The sequence below is a fragment of the Mustela nivalis genome (assembly GCF_964662115.1).
Source record: "Mustela nivalis genome assembly, chromosome: 4".
Classification (NCBI taxonomy): domain Eukaryota; kingdom Metazoa; phylum Chordata; class Mammalia; order Carnivora; family Mustelidae; genus Mustela; species Mustela nivalis.
This window is the reverse complement of record NC_139023.1, coordinates 136,313,500-136,326,639: the sequence shown is the minus strand read 5'-3', so window position 1 is coordinate 136,326,639 and position 13,140 is coordinate 136,313,500. Positions and strand designations below refer to the sequence as shown.

Genomic DNA, 13,140 nt, shown 5'->3' with positions numbered 1-13,140 from the left:
ATAAATAAATAAATAAATAAATAAATAAATAAATCTTTTTAAAAAAAGAGTATATTTTATTCTCAATAATTAAATTTCATGTAAAGACACACAGGATCATGAAGGAGGATGAGCTATCCTCTCAACCAAAACTCAGTTGATCTCTGGATTCTACTTTTCCAACTCTGAAAACTGCGTCTGTCTTCAGAACTCAGCAATTTATTTGAGCCTTGAAAATGTCAAACTCCTTAATACTGCTTTGCTTATTATTTGTCCTATAATAAATACTTCTGAGGGAATATATTTGATCTTCCTTTTCCAATTATGAATATAATTAGTAAAATATTAAGAGTTTCAAATACAGGTAGGTATAACCACTACCACCCCTTCCTTATTACCCTAAAGGTAACCACTGTGTTTCTCTTAAGGATTTTGGAGTATATCTGTTCAGTCACTTTGCAATCTACATTCTTGCTAGATTTTTAAACATTGCTGACTTTTTGCAAGCAATGTTTTAAATAAAGAGCCAGGATTCTAGTCTAATGTTGATAGTCTAGTTAACTGTACTAATTCTGATCTGTTGAGAAAAAACTCTGCTGCTTCAGGAAGATCATTCTAAATTGGAAAAGTCCTCTCAAAGTGATTCACCTTGGCTTCCTGTTCTGCATAATTTATATCCACCATTTGCTTTTGCATGTTTTTCTGTCCTTTTTCTTTCTGAAGTGACATTGGAGAGAAAAAGAATCAGAACACAAAAGGAAAGTAGGATAAACCTTGACTATTATGTGCCTGCTTAAAGGGGACATATGTATTTAAGTCCAAGTTGTGATTTATGGCTTGTATTTGAGAAATGGCTGTCAAGGCTTAAGGTTATATTCCCTGACTAAAGCTGAACAAAACTGTGTTGGAATACATTCCTTTAGTGACTTTAATAATATATGTAAACCAGTTAAATGATAATTTCAAAAGGATATACTTTATCCCATCCCCACAGGATGCTGAGTATGCATATTTCAACTTCCCAGAACTTCTTCCACTGAGAACTGCTTTAATTCTTCATCTTCAGCATAATACCACCATTGATGTTCGAACAACATTTTCTGGATGCCTATCACAGGAGTGGGAAGCTTTCTTGGCAGACAGTTACCCATATTACCTGATAGTTGCAGATGAAGGCCTGAACCATCTACAAACATACCTTTTCAACTTTTTAATTACTCAGTCCTGGGCGATGAAGGTCAACGTTGTGCTTTCCTCAGGGCAAACATCTGATATTCTTCGACTTTATGCATATCTTATGCCAAGCATGCATAAAAACCAAAAATTTTTCAAAGAGGTAACCGATACCTAAAGACAAATTTCTTCTAGGATTTTATAAAATTTAATGACTCCAGTCATTAAACTCTTTCCAACTCTAGTTGCCTACTGTGAGTAGGAACAGCCCTGGGATTGATTTTTAATTGGGAAGAGGTACTATAATCACTTGATCTCCTTTTATTCTGGTGGAGCAATTTCTGAATCTGAGTTTGAAGGATGCCTTAACAAACATGCTTCCCAATCTCTCCTTAAGAAGTTTTTTTTTTTAAAGTGTTAGATTTTATCTCTAGTATAATAATGTATTTCCTTGTTTAATGAAAACTCATTTTTAAGAGGTTATTTCATTTATCTCTTTACGGATGTTATGTGCTCAAAATAAAAATGTGTTGTATATTGATAGTGGTTGTTGCTGGGTGATAGGTACCTGGGGGAAGATTATGCTATTCCTTATTTATGTGTGTGTGTGAAATTTTTCACAATAAAATATGGTGTATTAAGTGGGCACACTCTTCGAGATGTTGTAAATGTTCTAAAATTAAATTGTAATGGTGGCTGCACAACTCTGTAACTTCACCAAAAGCCATTGAATTGTCCCCTTAAAAAGTGAGTGAATTTTATATTATGTTAATTATACTTTTCATAGAGTTGTTAAAAATGCACTAAATTCCCGGACAAAATTTAATCCAGCAAAAGCAAAATTGTGCTTGGCAGGCTTTAAAAGAATTGATGATATGTAATTACATTAGTGTATTTTTTTTTAAACTGGGAAATACATTTTAACGATTGTATCTTCAGTATATGATTTTCTGTAGTTGGAAAGTGATTATATATTTTATTTGTGACAATTTATCTGACTTGCCTTCCTTTTACAGAATAAAAAGAAGATTGAGAGTGCTTATAAAACCCTGATTAAACAATTGGAAGAGTATAGAATTTCAGCACTAGAATCACTTTTTGGAAAATTAAAATGGAAAAATATGATGAAAGAGGTACTGAAACCTTAAAAAAAAAACCTTTTTATTTGAGTTAATTTTTTGATTATGAAAAAGTTGCAGAAATAGTACTGATTTCCCATAGACTTCTTACCCAGATTCCCCTAATATTAGCATCTGATGTGACCATGGTACATTTTTCAAAACTAGGAAATGAACAACAGCACAATACTATTAACTAAGCTTCACACATTATTTGAGTTTCACTTACTTTTCCACAAATGTCCTTTTTCTGTTCTAGGATTCTGTCCAGCATCCCACATCCATTAATTTTTTAACCTCTAGTCTCCCAATCTGTAGTAGTTTCCTTGTCTTCTGTGCTTTTGATGTTTTTGAAAGGTATTGATCATTTATTTATTTTTTTAAATATCCCTCAATTTGGGTTTGTCTGGTGTTTTCTAATGACTGGGATGAAGTTATTTATTTTTGGCAAGAATGCCAATGAATTGGTATTGTGAACAATAGTATGTCAAAGGGTTCATGATATTGATATGTCTTAACACTGATTAAGCTGGTGCCTTCTAGCCTTCTCCACTGTAAAGTTGCTACCTTTCCTGACTATGTAAATCCTGTTTTTTTCTCAGACTTTTGCTAATTAATTTTAGAACCCATCAATGGATCTTGTCGTCAACAATTATTGCTAGGTATGTTTGCCCAATAGGTATTTTGTATTTCACTCTTTCCTTCTACTTTTCTTACTTAGAATTCTGTAAGGGAAAGCTTCTATATCTCTGCCCTTTACTTGTTTATTTACTTATATCAGTATAGACTAGGGAATATTTTACACTATGGATCAAAGTCCAATATTACAATAGTTCTGGTGCTCAAATAGTTCTAGGTTTGAACACTAGAGACTCCTTCAAGTTTGCACCTATGTTCTTTTGCATGCCCACCCCCCTTCCCATCTTTTTCTCTTCTAAAACCACTTTATTGACGTTTGATGACATACCTTGTGGTGATGGTTACATGGCTGTATATTTATCTTCAAATTCATCAGGCTCCATCTTTTTGAGCACTGTTTTACTTTTTGAAACCACAACTCGTAATTTCTCTGCTTCAACCTTGAAATCAACCACTTCTCCAAGGAGTTCTGGTTGCTTTTGTGGAAAACAGTATTTAGAAGCCAAGATCTGGGAAATATGTTTGTTCATTTCTTTTTTCTTTTTAAATTTATTTATTTGACACAGAGAGAGCACAAACAGGGGAAGCATCAGAGGGAGAGGGAGAAGCAGGCTCCTCACTGAGCATCCCACTGATGTGGGCCTTGATCCCAGGACTCTGGGATCATGACCTGAGCTGAAGGCAGATGCTAACTGACTGAGTCATCCAGGTGCCCCTGTTTGTTCATTTCTACTGGGGTATCATTGCAATGAGGATTTTTCAGCAGACATAGCTAGGAAATATATGTATATATGCTAAGCCATGCATCTACACCTATTTTTTAATCTATCATCTATCGTAAATATCACGTATTTATACCAGTAACTTCTACTTTGATCCAACTTCCTATGCTTCATTTTACCCTTCCCCTTTCCTTATTTGTAATTTATTTCTTCAATTTATGCGAAATTTATCTCTCATTATGCACTATATATATATAAAGTTGTTTTAGGATTGCTAACCATATCTTGTGAGAAACATATTTACTAGAAGGTTACAGGATTTATGTGCAGTTCTTTTTGTCTTTAGTCATAGAATACATAAAATACTGCTTTCCAAAGGTATTTAGGTTAGTTCTTTTCTTGCAGGCCCCATTCAGTTTGGTTGTTATTCATTACTAATACAGTTAGGTTCATTGGTTAGTATTTGTATTTCACTTTGGGTCCCTGCCACCCATTTACAGTTTGTTTTTAATTATCGGTTTATTTTGGAGGGTATGTGAAAGGTGTAAGAAGAATACTTATGATTCTAAGAATCAGAGATATACAAAAGATAGGTTCAAAGAAGTGACACTTTGTTCTTATCCCTGCTGCTCTGATCCCATTCTCCTCTACAGTTACCCCTTTCCCAAATACTTTCCATAAGTGATTTGTCTCTTTAGTTTCAGGTTTATCTTTCTTGTATTATTATTGTTATTATTTTTTGTACAAAAAAGCAGATGTGTGTATTTTCTAATATCTTCTTTCTTAAATAAAGGATCATATATATAGATTTTTTCAGTATCTTTCTTTTTATTCTTAACAGCATATTTAGCAATCATTTTAAAACAATTTATAGATATCTTCTTCATTATGTTATATAGCTGCATAGCACTCCTTCATGTGGATGTACTGTAATTTGTTTAACCAGTTTTCTATTATGCAATTTATACTTGCTTTTAACATTTTGCAATTATAATCAATGCTGTATTAAATAATTATTTGTAACATATGCAATTTTTTTTTTTTATTATTGGAGGTATAGCTTCAGAGTAGCTTTTAAAAATGGAATCGATGAGCCAAAAGATAGAGATGAACCATGAGAGACTGTGGACTCTGAGAAACAAACTGAGGGTTTTGGAGGGGAGGGGTGTGGGGGCTTAGGTGAGCCTGATGGTGGGTATTAAAGAGGGCACGTGTTGCATGGAGCACTGGGTGTGGTGCACAAAACAATGAATCTTGGAACACTGAAAAAATAAAATTAAATAGAAAAAAATAGGACGATAAATATAAAGTTAAGGTATTATCATCACTTAATAATGTTATCCTGCTGGGGCACCTGAGTGGCTCAGTGGTTTAAGCCTCTGCCTTCGGCTCAGGCATGATCCTAGGGTCCTGAGATCGAGCCCTGTATCAGGTTCTCTGCTCAGCAGGAGCCTGCTTCCCCCTTTCTCTGCCTGCCTCTCTACTTGTGATCTCTCTTTCTGTGTCAAATAAATAAATAAAAATCTTAAAAAAAATTAAGAAAATGTTATGCTGTAAATTGTTTCTTTGTTAAAATGATTTGAAATTGTGGAGTTTTATGGAGACAATAAAAGTATTTTGAGAGTTGTAAATCTCTCTGCAAAGTAATATGACTACTACTAATAAATAATAAACATAAAAAGATAAATGTACATGTTGCTTACTTAGGTTTTATTAATTTTAATTTTAGAAGGATTATATCATTTTTTTGTCTTTCAATTTTAAGTCTTCTCTCTATATTACAGATATTAGCGCTTTGTGATACATATTATGAGTATTTTCTTCTAACTTGTCAGGTTTTTTTTACTTTGTTTATGATTTTTTGTTGTGTACATTTTTAAAAATTTTAATGTCAAATTTATTAATTTTTTTGTTGTGCTGTTGCCTCTAGACTTTGAGTCATAGTCAGAAAGACTTGCCCTACATACATACATCAAAGAGGATTTGCCTGTGGTTTCTTCTTATACTTAAAATTTCTAAAACCTTAGATTCCTAATCTATTTGTAATTCATTCTTATAGTGTGAGGTATAGATATAATTTTTATTTTTTCAAAGGGATTCTCAGTAACATTTATTAGAAAGTCCTTTTTTATCTCAGTGATTTCAGATGCAACATTTATTAAATTTCTATATGTTTTTGGAAATAAATCTGGACGTTCCACTCTGTTCCTCTGGTTTATTTGCAAATTTTACACTCTTTTGATTAGAAAGATTTAATAGTATTTTTAATACTATTTCTATATAAATATAGAATATTTATATAATATATAAAATATTACATATACTATATATAAATATATATACTATATATAAAACATTATATATACTATAATATATAGTATAAATATACTATAATATTTTTAATACTATTATAAATACTAATGTATTTATAGATTATAAATACATTATATTTATATAATGTATTATATATAAATTATATAATTTATATAATTATAATGTATTATATATAATAAATTATATATTATATAAATATAAATTATATTAAATATAATGTATTTATAATACATTATAAATATAATGTATTTATAATACATTATAAATATAATGTATTTATAATACATTATAAATATAATGTATTTATAATACATTATAAATATAATGTATTTATAATACATTATAAATATAATGTATTTATAATACATTATAAATATAATGTATTTATAATACATTAAAAATGTATGGCGGGCTCTGGGAAGGGTGGGCTCCTCGGGCAGCGGCCTGTCGGCGCCCGGCACTGACCTGTCTGGGATAGGCGGGCCCCTGCAGGGGCCCCGGACACACAGGGAAGCAGAAAACCAAACATTTCACTGGGAAAGGACACACTCCCTGGCCTCAGGAGGAGCACAGTGAGTTCTTACAGAGCCACGCCGTCGCAGTGCGTTCTGACCGTTCTCTCTCCATGTTTGTAAATCTGTAATATACCATTCTCTATGACCTGTTTTTCCTGGAAGAAGACGACGAAAAAAAGATTTGACAGGCCATCTTTTTTTTGTACTTAAAAATAGCATTAAGAACAATAATAAAGTGCTCTTAAAACAACAAAAAGTTATATTATTAAATTATATATATTATATATTATATAAATATGTAATATTTATAAATACTAATACTAATATATAATAGTATATTTAATACTATTTAATACTACCCTTCCCAGAGCCCACAATACATTTTTAATGTATTGTTTAGCTGGGTTTTCCATGTATAGTTTTTCTCTTACATTCATTTTGCATTTTTATTTTTCTATCTGAACTTTTGTTATCAACTTGTCTAAGTTAAAAAACAATCTTGTTATTTTTGTTGGAGTATATTGAACTTATAAGTTAAACTGGAGAGAATTGGCATTTTTATAATGTTGACTTATTTCATGCAAGAAGAAGGGGTGTTTTTACATTTGTTCAAATCTATTTTTGTGAGTCAAAAAATTTTCTTTTATATGTTTTGTATATTTCTTTTTAATTTTTTTTCTAAACATTTGATGTTTTGCTGTTATTAAGTAAATTTTGCTCTTATTCCAAGATTTTATCTACTATTGTGTTCTTTGATGCTTTGTTGTTTATACATATGAAGTCTATTGATTTTGTGTCAATTCTATGTGCTGATGTCTCATTGGTATTTTAATATTTTAATTAATTATTCTTTGGGGTTATCCACATATACTGTCATATAATCTGTGAACAGTGATAGTATTAAATCTTCTTTATCCATTCCTATGCCTGAAATTACCTTTTCTTGTCTAGGTGCTTTAGGTAACAAACTTGTTACAATAGTGGATAGTAGCAGATACAGTGAGCATTTTTGCCTATTTCCTAATCTTCGTGGGAATGTCTATAGTGTTTTGGCATATATGTATATTCATTCTGATGTTAAGATTGTATCCCTCAACTTGGATTTTTTGAGTGTTTTTATCATGAATGTGTATTGAAAGTACATATACAATTATGATTTTTAAATATTAGCTTTATTAATATGGTATTTTGATATAATAGATTTTTAGATATTGAAGCAAATCTATTCCTGGAATAAATCCCATTTGATCATGTATTATTTTCTTGATGTGGTGTGGGTTCTGGTTGCTAATATTTTGTTTAGAGTTTTTACATCAGTATGCGTGAGTGATGCTTTTTTGTAGTTTTTTCTGTGCACTGTAATTATTTGGTTGTGTATCAGTGTCATTCATGCTTCATAAAAAAAATTAGAATATTTTCTTTTTAAGTATTCCAAAATAATTTATGGATCACTGGGATTATGTGTTTTTTTTTTTTTTTTTTGGATTATGTGGTTTTTGAAGATTAAAATAGAATTTCTTTATAAAGCCATATGGAACTGGGGATTTTTTGTGGGACAGTTTCTTAATTTTCTCTATTTGTCCTATAGAAATTGGTTTATTTAAGCTTAGTAACTCCAGTGGGGTCAATTTTTATAATTAACCTTTATGAGGAAGTTATCCATTTATTTACATTTCAAATTTATTTGCATAGAAGTTTACAAAATAGGGCATATGACTTTTTTTAGTAGTTATTTTTCTTTACATTTCTATTCTGCTCATTTTTTATTTCTCCCATTTATTAATGATCAAATTTGCTAGTGGATTGTATGTTTTTTAAAGTTTTTTTTTTAAATCCCTGGAATTCTGATTTATTAATTAGATATCTCTACCAATTTTCTCTTCTTAATTTTGCTTATTTATATCTTTATTTTTCACCTCTTTTACTTCCCTTTAGTCCAGTTTGTTTTTAGATTTTTTTTTTGGAGCTGAGAATTAAACTCATTTATTCTTTAATATTTATTATTAAATATGTTTAATACAATAATTTTGTTTTGGTCACTGCTTTACATTTATCCCATAAATTATGATATGTAGTGTTTTTATTATCATTTTTATAAATTGTATTTGTATTTCCTTTTTACTTATGAATAGCTTTGTAAAAAATGTTTTTAAGCTTTAGATTGAAGGGTCTTTGTGCCTTTTTTAAAGAAACTAAATTCTACCCTATTATATTTTGATCAGAGAGCTGTTTGTAGTGTTTCTACACTATGAAAGTTACTGATGTTTTATTTTTGACTTAACATATGACCAATTTTTATGGATGTGCTGGGGGCACTTAAGAGGAATACATATTCTGTATCACCAGAGTTTAATTCATAGGATCTACACTATTGATTATTCTTTTAAGTCATCTTATTTTTTTGTCTACTTGATTTCTCTTGTAATGAAAGTAGTGTATTAAATTCTGTTATTAATAATATGTTTATATATATAGCTCCTTTAATCTCCTGTAGTTTTTGTATCATAAAGTCAGTTATGACATTTTATGTTGCATAATTATTCATATAAGATGAATCATTCATAAAGGTTCTGTCACCATTATGGATGGCTTTTAGAATAAAAGAGTGCTTTTCTTTTTCACATTTAATGTCCTTTTCTTTCCTTTCTTTCTTTTCTTTTTTTTTTTTTTTAACATTTAGTGCTTTTGAACTTGAATTCTCCCTATACTGTTATAAAAACTGCTAGCCTCTCTTCTCTTCTCCCCCACCATTTGCCTGGTATACTTTTATCCAACCCTTTATTTTTAGTCCTTCTGAGTCACTTTATTTAAGTTGTGTTTCTTGCACACCACATGTATTTGAGTCATTAAAAAATTTTCACATATTTTATTTTTACTTGATGCATAATATTTCCCTAATGCTAAACACCTAAATTATCTGAGAATTGATTTCTAAAAATAATTCTGTATGAACCTCTTAGTGCATAAATCTTGGTACACAGTTTGTGTTATTTACCTATCCTGGATACCTAGAACTTGAATAGCCAGTCACAAAGTATCAATATATTTAATAGTAATCATATGTGTTGCTAAATATACCTATCTCTAGCAAAGCATAAGAGAAATGACACATCACTTGATTTCCAGTGCTGTCTGTTATTATTAGAATATTCTAATATTTATTAATTTGTAAATAAAAATATGCTATTTATTTGTTCTCATATTACTAGAGAGTTCAAACATTTTTTCTATTTTGTTAATATTTATATTTCTTCTGTGAATTATCTGCTCATGTCTTATTAAAGGCCAAGATGTTTTATTATTGATTTATAATAATTTGCAATAATTTACAGCTCTTTACATAGTTAAATTTTAATTTTACTAAAACATGTATCTTCCCATCTTAAAATTTTATCATTTTTAACAGAAATTTTATAGTTTTATGTAGTCATACCTATCTTTGTATGATTTCTTCTAGTAAGATTACTTATGAATAAAAATATTTTTAAAATATCCTGACATTTACAGTTTTCTTTTGTCACAGGCATGTGAAACTATTTCTCAGCTTAAGCAACTCTGGCCAGAAGGATCTGACATTCGACGTGTTCTTTGTGTTACTTCATGCTCGTTGTCTTTGAGAATGTACCATCACTTTTTAGAAAACAGAAAGAAGACTATGTCTGATGAGAAAACTAACATCCAAGAGGTGTGATTGTTGTAGCTTTACTGGGAAATACCACTGCTTTCCACTTTTGAAATTTTACTGATTTTCATCTACCTTTTTTTCCATTTGGTACTTTACTTATTTCCCCAACTTATATAAATTTCTCCCAAAAGATGGAAAAACTGGAATTTTCTTATCAGAAATATTTATGATGCTGTTATATGATTTAGTGTTTTACTATAAAGACGTTTCCCCCAGTACACATTTAGTAAAATTTATCCAATCATCTAGAAGAAGGGGTAATAAGAAAGGAAATTAGCTCTTGATGAGAGCTTACATTATAATGTTCTATGTTTTTTATATGCCTTGTGTCTTATATTCTCACAACAGCATTTTAAGGGAGGTATTTATTCACATTTCACATATGGAAACACCTGAGGTTCAGAAAGTCCAGGTAACATTTTTTTAAAAATTGTGTTATATTAGTCTCCAAACAGTACATCATATTTTTTGATGTAGTGTTCCAAGATTCATTGTTTATGTATAATACCCAGTGCTCCCTGCAATACGTGCCCTCCTTAATACCCATCACCAGGGTCACTTATCCAACCCCTTGCCCCTCTAAAACCCTCACTTTGTTTCTCAGAGTCCACAGTCACTCATGGTTCTCCAAGTAACATTCCTTAATTAAATTGTGGTGTGGAATGAGGATTGAACCTGTATCTGTCTTGTTCAAATTCTGTAACACCTAACTGTCTTTAGAAAGAACATTTCTTGCTGTGAAGTGTTTAAACCTGGCGATTCACAGACCTGTACCCCTGGGGATAAAAATATATGTTTATAAAAAGTAAAAAATTAAAAAAAAAGAAAGAACATTCTTGCTGTAGTGTCTTAGTGCCATCCTAGCTGGAGGAAATACTAAAGCTCTTAACCTTCTTTATAGTTGATAGAGTTCATTAAGAATCTCTTGGTCAGTATGGGTTTGCTGGTCAACTAAACAGTCATCCCTATATATATATATGTGTTTATATGCACACCCACACACACACACACACACACACACACACACACACACACACGTACACATACTATTTTGTTATACAACCTGACTCCTGGGGGATTCTTGCCTGAATTTTTATTAAAGTAAAATGAAGCCTTTTGTAACTTTTTGTACATTCTCAGAAATGAATAGGGTTTACTACCTTTTACCTAGCATCATTTATATTTGGTTTTCTAATATCTACTTGAATATATTCTTTTTTTGTTAATTATAGTTCTACTTGAATACATTCTTAGTAAAATATCTTTTATGTCATTAGATATGACATTTTAAATTATTATCACAAAAATGGTACCAAACCAAGTGTTTCTTGCTGGAACTTCTAGGCATTAGACCCTATTTGGCCCTGTGGAGGCACTCTGAAATAAATCATAGTTTTGTTTCACTGACAACACTGCAAACATTTGAAGATGGCCAAGAGGTCCTTGTACCATCACGTTAAATATGCCCATTTCTTTATTCTTTTTTAAATTGGATAAGTTCTTTTAGATGTGTCCTGGTTTCTTCACTCTAAATAGTATTCAGTGTAACTTTGAAAATACAATGCTTTGGACAGAATAGGACATTTAAAGCATGGCTCCATCCTTGCAAAGTCCTGTTCCCACAGGAACAGATAAATTTCATTAACTGTTGGATCAGCTCATGTAAAGTTAAGCTTAACTAAAAATACTAAAAAAATTCTTTATGTAAACTACTATTGAGCTGGCAGTTCCCCATCTCCTTACCTGACATCTGGGTTTTGTATGCAGTCAAATTTATGTATGAAGAAAAAAAACTCAAAAGCCTTATTGAATAAAGAATGTAACAAAGCAAAGTGTGGCTGCTGACCTTTGTGGTGTTGCATGTGTATCATGCAATTTCATAGTCTGCTGATCTCTATTTTACCTTCTTTATTTTACTCAGGTGGAAAGTAATTGCTTAGCTTTACAAGAGATGGAAGATTTGTGTAAACTGCATTGTCTCAGTGTGGTTTTCCTACTCCACTTACCTCTTTCTCAAAGAGCCTGCACTAGATTCATCACTTCTCATTGGACTAAGAACATTCACACGTTCTTAGAAATGGTAAATATGTTCTTTATTAGTTTATTTATTTTTTTGTTTCCATTGTTTGATATAAAGAAACCACAGTCACCTTCAAAAATAGATTCATAGGGGCGCCTGGGTGGCTCAGTGGGTTAAGCCGCTGCCTTCGGCTCAGGTCATGATCTCAGGGTCCTGGGATCGAGTCCCGCATCGGGCTCTCTGCTCAGCAGGGAGCCTGCCTCCCTTCCTCTCTCTCTACCTGCCTCTCCGTCTACTTGTGATTTCTCTCTGTCAAATAAATAAATAAAATCTTTAAAAAAAATAGATTCATAAGGGGGCACCTGGGTAGCTCAGTTGGTTAAGTATCTGACTTGGTTTTGGCTCAGGTCATGATCTCAGGGTTGTGAGTTCAAGCCTCATGCTGGGCTCCATGTTGGACAAAGAGCCTATTAAAAAAAAGAAAAAGATTTATAAGGGGATATTGTCAACTGTTTGGAGACCTTAAAGATTTAAGGGCCCAAGTCAGTTTCTTTCTGATTTCAAAAATGCTGGTAGTAATAACAAACAGCATGATATATATCCAATCTAAGAATAAAACAAAACCAAAAAAACCTATTTTCCTTCTAATTGTGGTCAAGATAAGGTTTATGTGTCATTAATTATAAGATATTTGTGAACATTTTTGTTCTGCTCTTGAGAGGAATTGAAAGTATAAATGTATTGGTCATTTATGTCCATTATAGATGTTAGATAGAGAAAATTTGTAGACTTTAGGAAAATAGTAAAAACAAAAGACTCACTATTCAAATCAATTCATATATTACATTGGAATATATTATATTATATATCAACATATAATGTAAATATTTTTCTTTTCACATATTTTAAAGTTTTCTCTCATACTCTTGGTTAACCTCATTTTTTAATGGCTACT

At 31.1% G+C, this 13,140-nt stretch overlaps 1 protein-coding gene across 10 annotated transcripts in view; it reads left to right on the top strand.

Moving 5' to 3' along the window:
* LOC309862871 (putative ATP-dependent RNA helicase DDX60) overlaps positions 1-13,140 on the top strand; it is a 117,659-nt gene that overhangs the window by 14,834 nt on the left and 89,685 nt on the right. For 7 of the 10 annotated variants that reach the window (XM_082727257.1, XM_082727259.1, XM_082727258.1 and 4 more), the window contains 4 exons: positions 974-1,315; positions 2,169-2,285; positions 10,004-10,165; positions 12,087-12,245. In XM_082727257.1, coding sequence (XP_082583383.1) covers positions 974-1,315; positions 2,169-2,285; positions 10,004-10,165; positions 12,087-12,245 — 780 coding nt within the window. The remainder of the gene's footprint in view (positions 1-973; positions 1,316-2,168; positions 2,286-10,003; positions 10,166-12,086; positions 12,246-13,140) is intronic. The other 3 variants (XM_082727262.1, XM_082727254.1, XM_082727261.1) reach the window with 1 other exon arrangement.